This window comes from Heptranchias perlo, chromosome 1, assembly GCF_035084215.1.
Source record: "Heptranchias perlo isolate sHepPer1 chromosome 1, sHepPer1.hap1, whole genome shotgun sequence".
In the NCBI taxonomy this organism is placed as follows: domain Eukaryota; kingdom Metazoa; phylum Chordata; class Chondrichthyes; order Hexanchiformes; family Hexanchidae; genus Heptranchias; species Heptranchias perlo.
Window position 1 is genome coordinate 137,862,949 of NC_090325.1, and position 16,723 is coordinate 137,879,671.

At 46.4% G+C, this 16,723-nt stretch overlaps 1 protein-coding gene across 6 annotated transcripts in view; it reads right to left on the bottom strand.

Moving 5' to 3' along the window:
• Positions 1-16,723, bottom strand: part of slc2a9l2 (solute carrier family 2 member 9, like 2) — a 396,296-nt gene that overhangs the window by 136,259 nt on the left and 243,314 nt on the right. For all 6 annotated transcript variants that reach the window (XM_067991508.1, XM_067991516.1, XM_067991523.1 and 3 more), the window contains exons 8-9: positions 16,140-16,327; positions 12,216-12,326 (exon numbers count right to left, since the gene is read on the bottom strand). In XM_067991508.1, the coding sequence (XP_067847609.1) occupies positions 12,216-12,326; positions 16,140-16,327 (299 nt within the window). The remainder of the gene's footprint in view (positions 1-12,215; positions 12,327-16,139; positions 16,328-16,723) is intronic.

Sequence of the window (16,723 nt, forward strand, 5' to 3'; positions counted from 1 at the left end):
TTCATGGGTAACAGCAATGCTTCATTGCCTCCCCCAAATCGCCATTTCTCATGTGTGAGCCTGGACAATGTTGGCAGCTATTCAACTATGACATCATCACAGCCAAGCCCAAGCTGTTCCCATGTTCCTAATTGGGGTTGCTGACCTCGGTGGCCAATTCTCTGATCTGCAATGGGAACAGAGTCTGAAAACGTATCCCACAATTTCCTTGTCTGAAAATCTTTCTACACAAACACACACACCTATTTTCCAGCAGGAATCGCTGAATGGCAAGTTGGAGTGGGAACCCAGTCTGATTCCCCCCACCCCCAACCATAGCCCAGGAACACTGAGGGTCAATGGCTGTGGCCCCCATCATCACCGTAAAAATTGAGATTACCTAATTCATACAGATCAAGGATTGAAACTGGAACTGTCCTGGTCCATGAAGCTCAGAACCACAGTCCACAGTGCACCCATTGAGAAATCAAGGGAGCACTTTATACACTTCTGAATTCAGGAATGTTTCAACTATAACCTTAACTGTGCAAGCTTTGCATCTTCCATATTTTGTAGATTTCTAGCAGATTTTCAGAAAAGGAAATTATGGGATAAGTTTTCAGACTCTGTTCTCAGTGCAGATCAGAGAATTGGGCACAGAGGTCAACAACTCCAATTTGGGACACGGGAACAGGAGTAGGCCATTCAGCCCCTCAAGCCTGTTCCGCCATTCAATGAGATCATAGCTGATCCATATCCGAACTCCATCCACCCGCCTTGGCTCCATATCCCTTAATACCCTCGGCCAGCAAAAATCTATCAATCTCGGATTTAAAATTATTAATTGAACCAGCATCTGCTGCTTTTTGTGGGAGAAAATTCCACCCTTTGTGTAAAGAAGTGTTTCCTAATTTCTCTCCTGGATGGCCTGGCTCTGATTTTAAGGTTATGCCCCCTTGTCCTAGACTCCCCCACCATCAGAAAAAGTTTCTCTCTATCTACCCTATCATTTCCTTTCAAAATCCTCAAAACCTCAATCAAATCAACCTTTAACCTTTTATATTCCAAGGAATACAAGTCTAGTTTATGTAATCGCTCCTCATAAACTAACCCTAGGAGCCCTGGTAACATTCTGTGCTGTGCTCCTTCCAATGCCAATATATCCTTTCTAAGGCACGGTGCCCAGAACTGTACACCAGATGTGGTCTAACCAGGCCTTTGTAGAGCTGTAGCAAAACTTACTCTCTTTTATATTCTAGTCCTCTAGATATAAAGGCGAACATTCCATTAGCCTTTTTGATTATTTTTGTACCTATATTTTAGTGAACTGTGTACATGGACCCCTAAATCTCTTTGGACCTCCGCTGTTCCTACCTTTTCACCATTTAAAATACTTGGATCTATCCTTTTTTGGTCCAAAATTGATGACCTCACACTTACCTGTGTTGAAATTCATCTGCCACAGTTTTGCCTACTCACTTAATCTATCAATGCCTCTTTGTAATTTTATGTTCCTGTCTACACTGCTTACTATGCCACCCATCTTTATGTCATCGGCAAACTTGGATATATGGCTCTCTATTGTCTTATTATTCATTGCGTTCCTAAGTTTACATTCATTAAAGTTAATAAGTGCTGACCTCCACATCTAATTTTCTGATCCTTCCACTGAGCAAGACTCTGCACTGGGAACAGGAGCCCTGATTTTAACTCAGGATGTGAATTAGAGTCATAGAGTTATACAGCACGGATAGAGGCCCTTCGGCCCATCGTGTCCGCGCCGGCCATCAAGCCCTGTCTAATCTAATCCCATATTCCAGCATTTGGTCCGTAGCCTTGTATGCTATGGCATTTCAAGTGCTCATCCAAATGCTTCTTGAATGTTGTGAGGGTTCCTGCCTCCACAACCCTTTCAGGCAGTGAGTTCCAGACTCCAACCACCCTCTGGGTGAAAAAGTTCTTTCTCAAATCCCCTCTAAACCTCCCACCTTTTACCTTGAATCTATGTCCCCTTGTTATAGAACCCTCAACGAAGGGAAAAAGCTCCTTAGTATCCATCCTATCTGTGCCCCTCATAATTTTGTACACCTCAATCATGTCCCCCCTCAGCCTCCTCTGCTCCAAGGAAAACAAACCCAATCTTCCCAGTCTCTCCTCATAGCTGAAGCGCTCCAGCCCTGGTAACATCCTGGTGAATCTCCTCTGCACCCTCTCCAAAGCGATCACATCCTTCCTGTAGTGTGGCGACCAGAACTGCACACAGTACTCCAGCTGTGGCCTAACCAGTGTTTTAAACGAGCGGGAAGCCCCCATGATATCACGGCTGTGCTGCCCGGGTCTCATTTCCATCCGATTGACGGGCTGCCCTCCTGATCATAATTTCCAGTGGGCCTCCCGAGGCCTATTTAAAGTGGGGATGCATTCCTTCCTTTGATTTTTGCCTGAAGAATTGTGGAAAATACTGGGGCGAATTGTAATCCCTCAGAACGGATGGGAGAGGGTTAGTGGGGAGGGGAGGGGAAGTTACATTTTTAAAAAACGCGAATCCCGACCCCAACCCGCCGCGATTGCACCTATTCTAGTTTAACCGGGGCAGGTTGGGGGCGGGTGAGTAACCTGCTCTTGAGAGGCAGGTCAATAATTTTAATATGTTAATGAGGCTACATGCCTCAAGTTTTAGCAGCAATTTGGATTTAATTGGCAGCTAAAGGGAGATGAGAACTGCCAGTTCCAGTAGGTGAATGTTTTTCCAGCATTGCTTATGGGCCAGGAGGAGCATGAGTGCTTCCCCTCGGCTCCTTAAGCTAACCTGCCACAATCTGCCTCCCTCCCAGTGATCGGCTGACCCCCTCCCCACGAACTCCAGACCTCCCCCCACGATGAGCCGACCCTTCCCTGCGATCTTTCCCCCCGACGGCAATCTCTCCTCCCGCAATCTCTCCTCCCGCGATCTCTCCCCCACCCTCCGCAATCTCTCCCCCCGCGAGCTCTTCCCCTGCAATCTCTCCACCCTCCCCACTGCCGATCTCTCCCTCCCCCCCAACCCCCAACACCCGTGATCTCTACCTCCTTCCCTCCCTCCTCTCCGGTCCCTGGTTGTGTCCTTCTACCGCAGGCCTTTCCGCCTGAAAGCCAGCCAGCCTCTCAATCTTGCTGGCTAACAGGTGGGAAACGGATAGAAAAAATTCATATCAGGCCCTGCTGTTAAATTCGTTGGGTCCTCTCCGTTTCCCATATTTTCAGGTTTCCTGGCCACTGGCAGTCTCCCCTGCCTCCCCGTAAATATCAGGGACATTGGCCCCGATATTACCAGGGAGGTGGGATGGCAGCGGGGGGGGCGACTGGGCGTGTGGGTAACCCACCCACTAAAGTCTGTCCGTTCCCCACGCGATCGCGAGTAAATTGGAGCCACTTAACGTGGCTTCCGGGTTTCCCGGCGGAAAGCTGCGCAGCGGGCGGACTGCGCACCCGCATCACAGGCTGTCAGCTGGAGGAACCCTATTTAAAGGGACAGTCCTCCAATGCTGCTCCTGAGCAAACACCCAAAATTACAGAATGGAGCAGCCCCGGGGAAAGGCTGCTCCGAGGTTCAGTGATGCCTCACTCCAGGTCCTACTGGATGGGGTGAGGAGGAGGAGGGATGTCTTCCACCCAATGGACAGGAGGAAGTGGCCTGCCTCTGCCACCAAGAGGCCTGGCTCGAGGTGGCAGAGGAGGTCACCAGCAGCAGCAACATCTCCCGCAGCTGGATTAAGTGCAGGAAGCGCTTCAGTGACCTAACTTGGTCAGCAAAAGTGAGTACACTTACTCATTCTCCTACACTCCGTCTTCCACATCACTGCCCCCACCCCACAACTCATTCTGCACTGCCAACACTACTCTATCACATCGCTCCTCACATCCACTCAGAGCTCATCCTCAACTTAACTGCACTTCGTCACCACTTCCTCACCTCCCCAGTACTCATCCCTCCACTACCACTCAACCCAATCTTCATACAATGTCATGGCTCTCTCTCGTACTCACCCTCTGATGCATCTCTTTCACGGTCAGCCTCACCCAAACCAATGCATTCAGCGGTTGGCCAGGTCACCATCCCTCACTCACGCCTCTCTACTTTCTCCCCTTATAGGAGAAGAGAGTTCAGAATGCACGGGAGAGGGCGAGGACCTCTAGTTGTCCTCACAGACACGGAGCAGGAGGCTCTGGAACTGAGCCGTACCCTCGAGTGCCTGTCCATCGGGGACACCGAGACTGGCACCCGACAAACAGCTGGTGACAGAACTTTAACATTCAGCACACACAATAGCAATTGATGTTAACATGCCTTGCCATCTTCAGCACCTCAACATCTGTCTTCATGCTTGATATTGCCTTCTGTTCTCCTACAGGGCCTTCAGCGACCGCCATGATGGCAGAGGGCGATAACTCAGAGGACCTGCCGGCTTCTGAGGGGGCACCGTCACATCTGAGCAAGGCATCCACCAGCGCAGATACATACACCTCGGTGGGTCCCTGTCCTCACTTAGTTGGGGTCGCATATGGTGAGTCACCACACACGTGAGCACGAGCAGACACTGGTGGTAGGGGCAGCTGTGGAGAGTCCACATTGGTGGGAGCACTCTTCTCCAGGCTCTGCTCAGCTGGACACAGATGCTGCACCTTGGGGGCCATCCTTGAAAAGGAGAATGGTCGAGGGGCAGCAGCACATTTGTGAGGTGCTGGAACAGGTGCCACATGCAGTCTCCACAATCGTGCAGAGGATGGAGGAGTCCAACTCCTGCATGTGTGGAATGGTGGCACAGGTACGGGAGGGAATCTCTGAGGTACTGTCACAGGGACATGAGGGCATCTCTGAGATAGTGTCGTGGGTAAGTGCAAGAATGTCTGCAATGGAGGGAAGGTTAGCCTCCATTGAGCTTCAAGCACGGTTCACAAATGAGTCCATTGAGGCCCTGACAAAGGCGCTTCGGACTCAGGGTGAACAACATTCTGCCGCCTTAAACAGGCAGGCAGATATTCTGGCACTGGCCTTACAAGGATTCACACATGTCCTCCAAACTGTCGTCCAGCAGGATGGTAGGAGTGGTGCGGTCTTGGCCCAGGGAGGGATGATTGGCGAAAGGGGACATGGAAGTGGGGACGCCACACAAAGCGCCCCCACGTCTCACCCATTGCCCCCCTCTCAACCAGTACTCGCAATGCTGCCTCGTCTCCAGGTGGCCGAGTCTGCCCCTGCACAGGTGCAGGTGGAGCAGTCTTTGGAGGGGCCCTCACGGGCACTGAAACCCAGAGGGCGTAGGCCCAAAGCATCTCATCAGTCAGGGCATGAACAAGAGCAACCTGCCACTACCTCTGCTGCAGCCACAGGGGATGCACCATGTAGGAGTAGTGGTAAGCAAAAGACGAAGGTTTTGTGAGCACAAAGGGGATGCACAAGGGTGTTTGACGGTTTGTCATGTTTTTTATTTATATTTGCTTTTTGTTAATGGCACATTAAATATTATTATTGTCACCACTACTGCCACATCTTGGCCATTCTTGACTGGCTTATGTAATAAGGCCCTTTCATGAGGTTCACCATGAACGCCCACACTTGATGCCACCCATTGGGTCACTCTACAGTGGGTGTATGTGTCGTTGCAGGACTGTTTTGTACAGGGGGTGGGGGAGGGGGGTGGTGGTGGTGCTGGTGTGGGCACTGCTCTATCCAGGTGGTGAGGACTGGACTCTTCACACTGTCTGATGTTGGGAGAATCGTTCACATATCAGTGACTCCCTGGCCTCACGAGCAGCCAGATGAGCTGCTGTTGTGCCCATGGGTTGCTCCTCCTCCTCCTTGTCCTCCTCCTCCTCGTTAATGTGGGTGGGGCCTCCTCCAGCGGTACCCCTCTCTGTTGTGCCGTGTTGTGCAGGGCACAACAGACGACTATAATGCGTCCCACTCTGGTGCATATTGAAGCGCTCCCCCAGAACGATCAAGACACCTGAAGCGCATCTTGAGCAGCCCTATAGCATGCTCAACTGTAGACCTGGTAGCGCTGTGGCTTTTCACACCGCACACTAACACCATTCTCTTCTCACATCCCACCACCAACTCCTCCCAGTGCTCCTTCCTCACTTCACATTCCACACACTTAGCTTTACGTTCATCACCTCTCTATCCTCATTCTCCGCCTCTCACCACAGCCCTACAAATCTCCACTTATCTTTTCAACAGCCACAGACTAGCTATCACCCTCTCTTTCTGGAGAGCAAGACAGCACATAATGCAAGAGAGAGGACCAAGACAGGGGGGGAGGAGGGAGGAATACCCAACATTATAGCCCTCACGCAAGCAGAGCAAGAAATCCTGGTGATCAGTGGCCCAGGCAGAGCCACAAGCATTGGGGAAGGCGAGACTGTCGGCTTACCTGAGCAGGGAGTATCTGCCTACTACTTGTAACCCTATATTCGCCTCAGAAAATATTCAGCAACCTTCACAACTTCAAGCCGCATTCTCAAGACTGTCACCTTCAAAGGTGCAGCTTCCATGTGCCATCCTCTTTTCTCTAGGTCATCATGAAGATGGATCGTCAGCTGCTTCATCCCTCCCAGGCACCAGCTCAAACATTGGCACTCCGCGTGGGTTAGACAGTGAGGCAGAGAGGTCTGCACGTGGTGAAACACCCAGTACCAGTGAGCAGCAGCAGGTGGCAGGGATAGAATCATAGAATCATAGAAGTTTACAACATGGTAACAGGCCCTTCGGCCCAACATGTCCATGTCGCCCAGTTTATACCACTAAGCTAGTCCCAATTGCCTGCACTTGGCCCATATCCCTCTATACCCATCTTACCCATGTAACTGTCCAAATGCTTTTTAAAAGACAAAATTGTACCCGCCTCTACTACTGCCTCTGGCAGCTCGTTCCAGACACTCACCACCCTTTGAGTGAAAAAATTGCCCCTCTGGACCCTTTTGTATCTCTCCCCTCTCACCTTAAATCTATGCCCCCTCGTTATAGACTCCCCTACCTTTGGGAAAAGATTTTGACTATCTACCTTATCTATGCCCCTCATTATTTTATAGACTTCTATAAGATCACCCCTAAACCTCCTACTCTCCAGGGAAAAAAGTCTCAGTCTATCCAACCTCTCCTTATAAGTCAAACCATCAAGTCCCGGTAGCATCCTAGTAAATCTTTTCTGCACTCTTTCTAGTTTAATAATATCCTTTCTATAATAGGGTGACCAGAACTGTACACAGTATTCCAAGTGTGGCCTTACTAATGTCTTGTACAACTTCAACAAGACATCCCAACTCCTGTATTCAATGTTCTGACCAATGAAACCAAGCATGCTGAATGCCTTCTTCACCACCCCATCCACCTGTGACTCCACTTTCAAGGAGCTATGAACCTGTACTCCGAGATCTCTTTGTTCTATAACTCTCCCCAACGCCCTACCATTAACGGAGTAGGTCCTGGCCCGATTCGATCTACCAAAATGCATCACCTCACATTTATCTAAATTAAACTCCATCTGCCATTCATCGGCCCACTGGCCCAATTTATCAAGATCCCGTTGCAATCCTAGATAACCTTCTTCACTGTCCACAATGCCACCAATCTTGGTGTCATCTGCAAACTTACTAACCATGCCTCCTAAATTCTCATCCAAATCATTAATATAAATAACAAATAACAGCGGATGACTCAGGAAACAGCTCACCGAAGGGCGAGATCCTCTCCCAGCTCTGCTGAGCGGGACAGAAGTGAGGACTTCAGGGACCCAGCCATGAAAATAAAACTGCTGGCCTCACACAAGCTGTTATACGAAGTATTGGAAGGCCTGCCAAGGAGTTTCAGCACTATGCCCGAGAGTGTTGAGGAGTCCACTTCCAGCCTGTGAGATGTCATCTCGCATGACAAAGAGCTCTGCAGTCTACCCTGGGGAGTGTGTCTACCTCCAGGGAAACTGCAGCTGGGCCCTCACAAAGGGAGTCATTGTCACCAGACTTTGCAGCTTTGGTGAAAGCTCAAATGGCTGCCAGACAGGCTTTGGACTCCACCTTGGACAGAATGGTGGACTGAATAGATAGGGGTTTTCAAGCAGTCTGCTCTCCAGCAGATCAGTGGAAGTGATGAGTCCCAGCGCCACAGGAGTGGCAGTGGCACAATAGGAGTGGTACATGTTGCCCTCTCTCAGGACGTCAACACATCTGCTCCTTTTCCACCCCCTCAACCAATGATGCCAGAAATCTAGCTGGGTCAGCCTGCCCCGGCCACAGCCAAGGTGTAGTAGTCTGCAGTCGGGCCCTCACAGGCTTGAACGCCCAGAAGTCAACAGCCATGAACATCTCAAGAGAATCTCAACATGAGGAACAGCAGCCTTCCACCAGCCCTGCTAAGGTCACTCGGGGTGCAACTCGTAGGAGTAGCAGAGTTAGTAAACCTTCTTTAAAAAAAGCACTAGGTGGATCACTTGAGTGAGAAATGAATGGTGCCTAGGATACTAGGCAGGGGAATGGGCAGGTCATCGGAATCACTGAGGGATTAGCTGATCCCTCACATCTCTTGCTGCAAGGCATTGAGGTGACCCTCCTTCGTCTGTTGCTTCCTTGTCTTCCCCCGGTCTTCCTTGTCTGATGAGGACTCCTGCTGCTGCTCTGCTTCCTCCAAATACAGGCTTCTCTGTACGTGCAGGATGCAGCACATCACTATAATGTAGGAGACTCTTCGTAGGACATATTGTAGAGAACCCCCAGACCTGTCCAGACACCTGAATCTCTGCTTCAGCATCCCGATGATGTGCTCAATTATGATCCTTATGGACCCCTGGTTTCTGTTACATCTGTGTTGCTCGGGATTGGTGGGGTTGTGGAGGAGTGTCTCGAGTGAGGCCTGAAGAGGGTATTCCTTGTCCCTCAGCAGCCATCTTACCACATTACTAGGAGGGTTGGATATTGGGGAGATGGTAGACTACTATGTGGCATGACAGCTGCCTGGGTAACACGCAACCCAGATCCTGATTCTGTGATCAGCCATTAGCTGCACATTGATGGAATGGTATCCTTTTCTATTGACCAATGTTGCTGGCTCATGTTCCAGTGCCCTGATGGCAGCATGTGTGCAGTCAAAAACACCCTTGACATGAGGGAAGCCAGCTACTGCTGCAAATCCCCGAGCTCTCTTGTGTCAACTGTTGAGGTCAATGGGGAAGGTGATGTACTGCTTAGCCCTGCTGAATAGAGTGTCAGTGACCTGCTTAATGCAGCTGTGTACTGCAGACTGGGAGACGTGTGTCATGTCCCCTGTAGCAGACTGCAAGGAGCCAGTGGCAAAGAAGTTAAGGGCCATGGTGACTTTGAGAGCCATGGGTAAAGCCTGACCCCCCAACCCGGTCCAGGAGGCAGCAGGTCCTGGTCCTGTTGCGGGAAGATGCAGAGATCAGTGTCAACCTGCCTGGAGAAGTGCGGCCGCATGATGCACAGCTCTTCAGATAGATTCAAGAAAGTGACTCTTGGCCTGGACATCCTGTGGACTGGGTGTTGCCTCCCTCGAGCAGCCCCCCTTACCTGCCAGCTTCTGATAGGACCAGCTGCTGCTGGTTACTGTGGCTGTTGTTGCTCATCTTCCTCCAAGAGTTCCTCTATCCAAATGAAACGAGCAATAATAATTCCCATGATAAGCACAGAAAGCTTGCTAAGTGAGGGTAATGAGACAAAAAACGTGAGAAAGAAGCAATCTGTACGCTGGACACTCTCCTGGCAATCCAAAAAACACAAGGATCTTGTGATCCAATTAGCTGCAGATGACTGCCCCTTTAAATACTGCTTCAGTGGTCCTTACACACCAATCCTGCCAGGTTTTATTGGCGGGTCAGGCACTGGGTTAGACTTCCATGATGTTCAGTTCAAATGCATCAGGGCCTAATTGCATGAGGCTCCCTGCCTGCTTGAAGTGGGTGTCTCGGCCTTTTCCGAAAAGTATGCTGTTAAAATGGCGATGGGTGGGAGCATGTTGAGAATGTAGGGGTAAGTAGTCTCCTTCTATTTTAACCATCTACCTGCTCCATTTCCGTGGGGTGGCCAGGGTTAAAGCCGGAACTACAGCCTTTGAAAATTTACCATTGTAAATTTAAAAGCTGAAGTCACACCAAAAAGTGCATGCTCTCTCTGAAACAGTCTCATTAATTTCAAGGATTTTCCACTCAATGTCATAATGTTTAAAAGACCTTCAGCTTCTAGATCCAATTGACATATCGTAGTAAAAAAAAATCTACAGCAACTGATCAATGCACGGTTTGTACTGCTTTTAATGGTATATTTTTAATAACTTTTAAAGAACAAGTTTAAAATTAGCAAAATTTAGCAAGTCTGGTGGAATGGAATGATTATCCCGTTAAACTGCTCATCAGGTACAATGCACAAGATATGACATCTAGTCGAACTGAGCCCACGGATGAGTCATTAAGAGTTCCTCTTTAGAATGTTTCAGTAGGCGTTGCAAACAAATTACTCCCTCAATATCTATTTACCCCAAACTGCTATTCTATTAAATGATCACCTCCTAAAGCTTGGTGCTTGACATATGAACAGAAGCAACAAGCCTACAATTCTGGAATTATTCAAGCAAAGCAAAATCCACCAGCCGCTGTATAACATGTTGTGTTCATGTACAAGTTAATTTGTCAGGTCAGAGATCTGCTGTAGTCAAAGATCCCAAGTGAACCTTCAATAATTGTGTTTCACCAGGAAAGGCTGTTCTCCATTATTACCATCCTTCATATAATTGACTGATTTGCCAATTAAATCTTTGTTGAGTCTCTGATTGCCAGCCCAGCTAGATTATTGGCGCAGCCTTGAGCATGACTGAGCCTAGCTTTGTGGAGGATTCTGGATTTGAGAGTTCTGTCCAAAGTTTTACTTCAAGTAGTGCTCAACATGGTCTCCAAAGGTAATCATTGTTGAAATTAAAGGGAAATATCATTCTGGCATGGAGGAGACCTTCCAAAATCATTACATGGACAGTTTAGAGTTGCTGCAAATAAGTTTTGCAGGCTTTCTGAAGGAGAAAAATTGCCTTTTAACAAATAACTTCTTGCTGTTTTATGTAAACTACTATTAACTTGTTGAAGACTTGTTAAATGAAAAAAAAATCATCACTTCTAATCCATATCCTTTTATCACAATGCCAGAAAGCAAGCTAGAACACTCCATGTCACATGTTATACCATATGCCTCTGTCATAAGTAATTTTGTTGCTTAGTCATCCCAAATTCACTAAGTCCCAATACTGTTTGCGTCATAATAATTATGTTATTTCCTAATTCAGAATGAGAACAGGAATCCTAACCCAATAAACTTTCACAGTACAGAATGCCTGATAGCAGTGCAAGTGAGTAAACATTTTGAGCTTTGCTGTTTCTTGTGAATTTTTTTCCAGTGGTGCTCCTTGCTGGACATTTTTCCCCCAAGGCACCTCTTGGCAGTTTAACCATGTTCTGGGACTTTTGCTCACGGCTGCAATAATACGATTAAAGCAGTGCTCTACGTGGGATGGACTGTCCCAGAGTTCAAGAAACATGTTCTATTTCACTTACAATGTTCTTAATTCTGGCAATTGTAGCCAAGAAAAAAACAGTATGGTCACCACAAGCAATGATGGTTAATATGTTGTTTTTCATAGGTAATTGAGCATGAAAGGAAATAAGATAAATTATTGCTAGCACATTCTTAATTTTCGTCTTGTATGAATCATCATACAGCTGTACTTGGTAGCTGTTGTACAATGGTCTGTATCCTCAGTCCCACTGTCAAGGAATAAAGCAGCTCTTCCCAGAATGCAGACAAAGACTGTAGTTAGACTCAAGAAGTTTCTGGATTGCAGAGGATTGAATAGGATTTAACTGCACACCATCTAGAAAGTTACTGAACAAAGTACCTCGCTTGCAAAGGGTCAGATAAAGGAAAAGTAACAAGATTTCAGCAGTAGCAGCGGCTCAATGAAATGTAAAAAAAAAATCAGTGTAGTTCCTTTTCCTCAATCATGTTTATAAGGTTTTTAACAAGTTCACTGAAGAGGGCTAGTTTTATAAGCCCACTTCTGGTGGCTTTCCGCCAGTGGCACAGGCTCATAAAATTACCCCCAAAGAAATAAAACGGCCAGATAGACTTTGCAATTTTAAAAAGACATTTCACCATGACGAGTTGGGCCAGAGCTCTGTAAATTTAATGTTGTACATTCTACTCACAGAAAGAATTGAAGCCACAATCTCAATGCCACCAGTGCTCAGAGTGATGTATGGGATGTGATCCTTGCTTATGCCAGCCTCTCTGAAGATGCTGTTTGTGTAGAACCAAATCTACAAATGATAAAAGAACAAATGAAACACATTAGCTGTAAAAACCCAATCTGTAGACTCTAAGAATACGGAAGCACACATTTCGCAGCTTCTCCAGTGATGATTGGGTAAAAGGCACTACCTTGTGTAACATGAACTGTATAGACCAGAAGATCCCAGGTTAGTTGGTCTGTCTGTGTAAGTTACTTGGTCTCAACTGGAACAGCAGTTGAGGCCCTTCAATTGGTTTTAACACCCTAGGTTAGAAAGGGAAAAGTCAACTAGGATTTCTGCTCCTGACTGCGATCTAGTGACTCCTGCTGGAAATGTCCTTGTATCGATGTTGGGTGAGAACAGGATTGGATTGAGCTGTGATGTCACGAGCAAGCAACTTTCTGCTATAAGTGGCTCAACTTGTCCATCAATTCTTTGTTTTCTACAAACATATCAAAAGAACCTCTTTACATTTCCCTACTGTAATTTGTTTTTGAAATTTTCTCTTTTTACCTCTGAATATCATTTCATCATCTATTTTTTTTTCCACACCACCATGTACAGTATTTTAACTTTGCACAGATTAAGAGGAATGTCAAAGGTATTAATTGGAAGATACAATGCCATTTGTGCCACACCTCCAACTGATGGAACAGTGTTCAGGGTGTGCATATATTGTGGTCAGAAGCATGGTATCAGTGTACTCATACATTTAACCGTGAACTATAAGAACATAAGGGCATAAGAAATAGGAGCAGGAGTAGGCCAATCGGCCCCTCGAGCCTGCTCCGCCATTCAATAAGATCATGGCTGATCTGATCCTAACCTCAAATCTGAATTCATGTCCAATTTCCTGCCCGCTCCCCGTAACCCCTAATTCCCTTTACTTCTAGGAAACTGTCTATTTCTGTTTTAAATTTATTTAATGATGTAGCTTCCACAGCTTCCTGGGGCAGCAAATTCCACAGACCTACTACCCTCTGAGTGAAGAAGTTTCTCCTCATCTCAGTTTTGAAAGAGCAGCCCCTTATTCTAAGATTATGCCCCCTAGTTCTAGTTTCACCCATTCTTGGGAACATCCTTACCGCATCCACCCGATCAAGCCCCTTCACAATCTTATATGTTTCGATAAGATCGCCTCTCATTCTTCTGAACTCCAATGAGTAGAGTCCCAATCTACTCAACCTCTCCTCATATGTCCACCCCCTCATCCCCGGGATTAACCGAGTGAACCTTCTTTGTACTGCCTCAAGAGCAAGTATGTCTTTTCTTAAGTATGGAGACCAAAACTGTATGCAGTATTCCAGGTGCGGTCTCACCAATACGTTATATAACTGCAGCAATACCTCCCTGTTTTTATATTCTATCCCCCTAGCAATAAACGCCAACATTCCATTGGCCTTCTTGATTACCTGCTGCACCTGCATACTAACTTTTTGATTTTCTTGCACTAGGACCCCCAGATCCCTTTGTACTGCAGTACTTTCCAGTTTCTCGCCATTAAGATAATAACTTGCTCTCTGATTTTTCCTGCCAAAGTGCATAACCTCACATTTTCCAATATTGTATTGCATCTGCCAAATCTCTGCCCACTCACCCAGCCTGTCTATATCCCCTTGTAGGTTTTTTATGTCCTCCTCACTCTCTACTTTCCCTCCCATCTTTGTATCAACTATACTGCTCACCATGCTGTTAGGCCTGCTCTGTTTCATTGGCAGGGCTGTCAACCAATGAGATGGGGATCCATGACAGAGCCTTAGCTAATGTCTGAGATATCTGATTGGTCCAACATTTCTCATTGACAGGCCTGTGGGCTCGTGAGGTGGGAGACAGAAGCCCAATTAATGAGAATGGATTGGGTGCATACCAAAAAAAGAGTTGGCTTGTCATTATAATTCTTGCATCAGCAGGAAAAATCTATTATACTAGCAACGGACAAATTTCAGATAGCAAGATTTTAAAGAAATATTGAGGTCACAGGTCATTTAAAATAAAATTGCTGCTAGGAGTGCATAGAGATACCGAGGTTTGGATTTATGAGTAGCTCTTTGAAGGTCTCACAGGGTGTAAGCTGCTGAGATGAAATCCATTCCAATTTTTGTTTTTTTAAATTTTGTCCACCACCAATGTCATTGGAGATGTACTACTATATTTAAATATAAGGAGTCGTACAACACCAGGTTATAGTCCAAATAAAGCTGTTGGACTATAACCTGGTGTTGTACGACTCCTTACATTTGTCCACCCCAGTCCATCACCGGCATCTCCACATCATGACTATATTTAAAAACATTTGATTTTAACATCTGCAACAATTTTATTTCTCAATTAATTTTCCCCTGCTCTTTCAATGCCTTAAATCAAATCTTGTGAAACAAGTTAAGTTCATTTTATTACCCTTTGCTCAAGTCCATATCAGAAGGTTGAATCTAATGGTGAAATTATGTGCTCCACAATCTCCCAATATTCCAATTTAGGCTCCGTGCCAAATTTAACATGCAGGATCACCTCCTGCTGAGTTCTCTTTTTAACATATTACATAAAGTAGGTATCACCTTTTATGATGAGACTCACTTACATGAATGAAAATTTATGACTGAATTTAAGCTGTTAAACTTCAGTAAGGATTTATCTGTCATTCACTCAAAAATTCAATATTGTATGTGGTGTCTATGAAAAACTTGTTGACTGGAAATCTGAAGTAAAAACAGAAAATGCTGGAAATACTCTAAGTCAGGCAGCATCTGTAGAGAGAGAAACAGAGTTAATGATTCAGGTCGATGTCCCTTCATCAGAACTGGAAAAAGTTGAAGATTAAGCAGTTTTGAGCGAGAGAAAGGGGGGGTGGAGGGCACGAGGAAGGGGATGTGAGGAAGGAACAAAAGGGAAGGTCTCTGATAGGATAGAGGGCAGGAGTGATTATATGACAAAAGGGATGATGGTGCAAGGCAAGGAGGATGGTAATGGGACAAGTAAAGAAACAAAATATGGGTCTAGAGGAGCTGTAAATGGCAACATCAGATGCTGCCATTTACAGCTCCTCTAGACCCATCTTTTGGCACACCAACTGGCCATCCCATAGTGTTGGTGGGAGACCTGGTCCACTTTGAAGGCCAGGCCTCATCGCCTGTGTGCTCCGGCCTCCAAGCGGGCATCCGCAGCAGTTTGTCAGCTCTGGATTGGCCCAATGTTGGACAGCTCGGAGACCAACTCGGCCAGCAGCAAGGTAGGTCTGGGCGGCTCACATTATTTATGAGGAACTCGGAGGAGCACTCCTTCTCCTCCTGGCCCCATAAAAATAATTTTAAACTTGGCATTTTGGCTCTGCCTACATGTCTCCAAAAAGAGACACCTCGATTTGCATGTTAAAGGGGGCTACTGCCTGAAACAAGTGGGCACTCCAGCCACCCAGCGGTAGGCACCTTTCAGTATGGTGTCAACCAGATCGGGAGCGGGGCTGTAAATTATTTCTCCATGATTTTCAGGGTGCTAGCACCTTGTTTCCACCCAGTGGAGCCAGGCAAAATCTCCTCCATGCACTTTTCAGATGGAGTCACTGAATAGCAATGAGGAGCATGAACTCTGACCTATTTTTTCCCCTCCCCAACCTAGGTCTACTGAGGCTAATTACAGTGCCCACACTACTGTCCCAGCTAAGATAAACTGTTCAACACAGACTGGGCATCTGGGATCTTCCTTGTCTGTATGACTCAGTGCCTGTACCACTGAGCTATTGTGGTATTGTCTCTTATCTTACTGTAAATCATTGCTGCAGATACCATATTCAGTCTGGACACAAGTAGTATGACACAGAGCCAATAAAACATGCTTTATACTTACAGCATTCAAACCACAGAGCTGGTAACAGGCCATGGTGACAATAACTGTGATGACCTGCCAACGTGCAGATTGCTTTTTCAGTAGCTCCAAGACTGAGACCAAGCGAATGTGACTTTGGGCTTTCTTTTCCGCCTGGACTTCCTCCAGTTCCTTAGTCACATCTTCTTTCCCATGAAAGACTTGAAATGCTGAAAAGAAATGATGGAGTTAGGCATTTTTTTTGTCGCCTAAGAGAGCCATCTTATTATGTTATATTGTGGAATTGACCAGAGGACTCCTCTTAGCTGCACATATAATGGGTTGCATTTGAGGTCGTGATTAACAAAAAGAGTGTAACTAACCTTCTATTAGATATATAGCGGCACCCCATTTAAAATGTACTGTAGTTCAGATGTCACAGTACTTGCTCTTTATTTGGATACAGTCCAACAGCTGGCTTTTATGCAATAAATCAGGCTATGTAATGAAACCATACCACTGAAGTAAATGGAAGATCATCTCATGTACAATCGCTCTTACAAAAACATTTTATGTTGTGCTCATCAAGGTGAAGGATGTAGATACTGTGATTCCATGCCAGCATT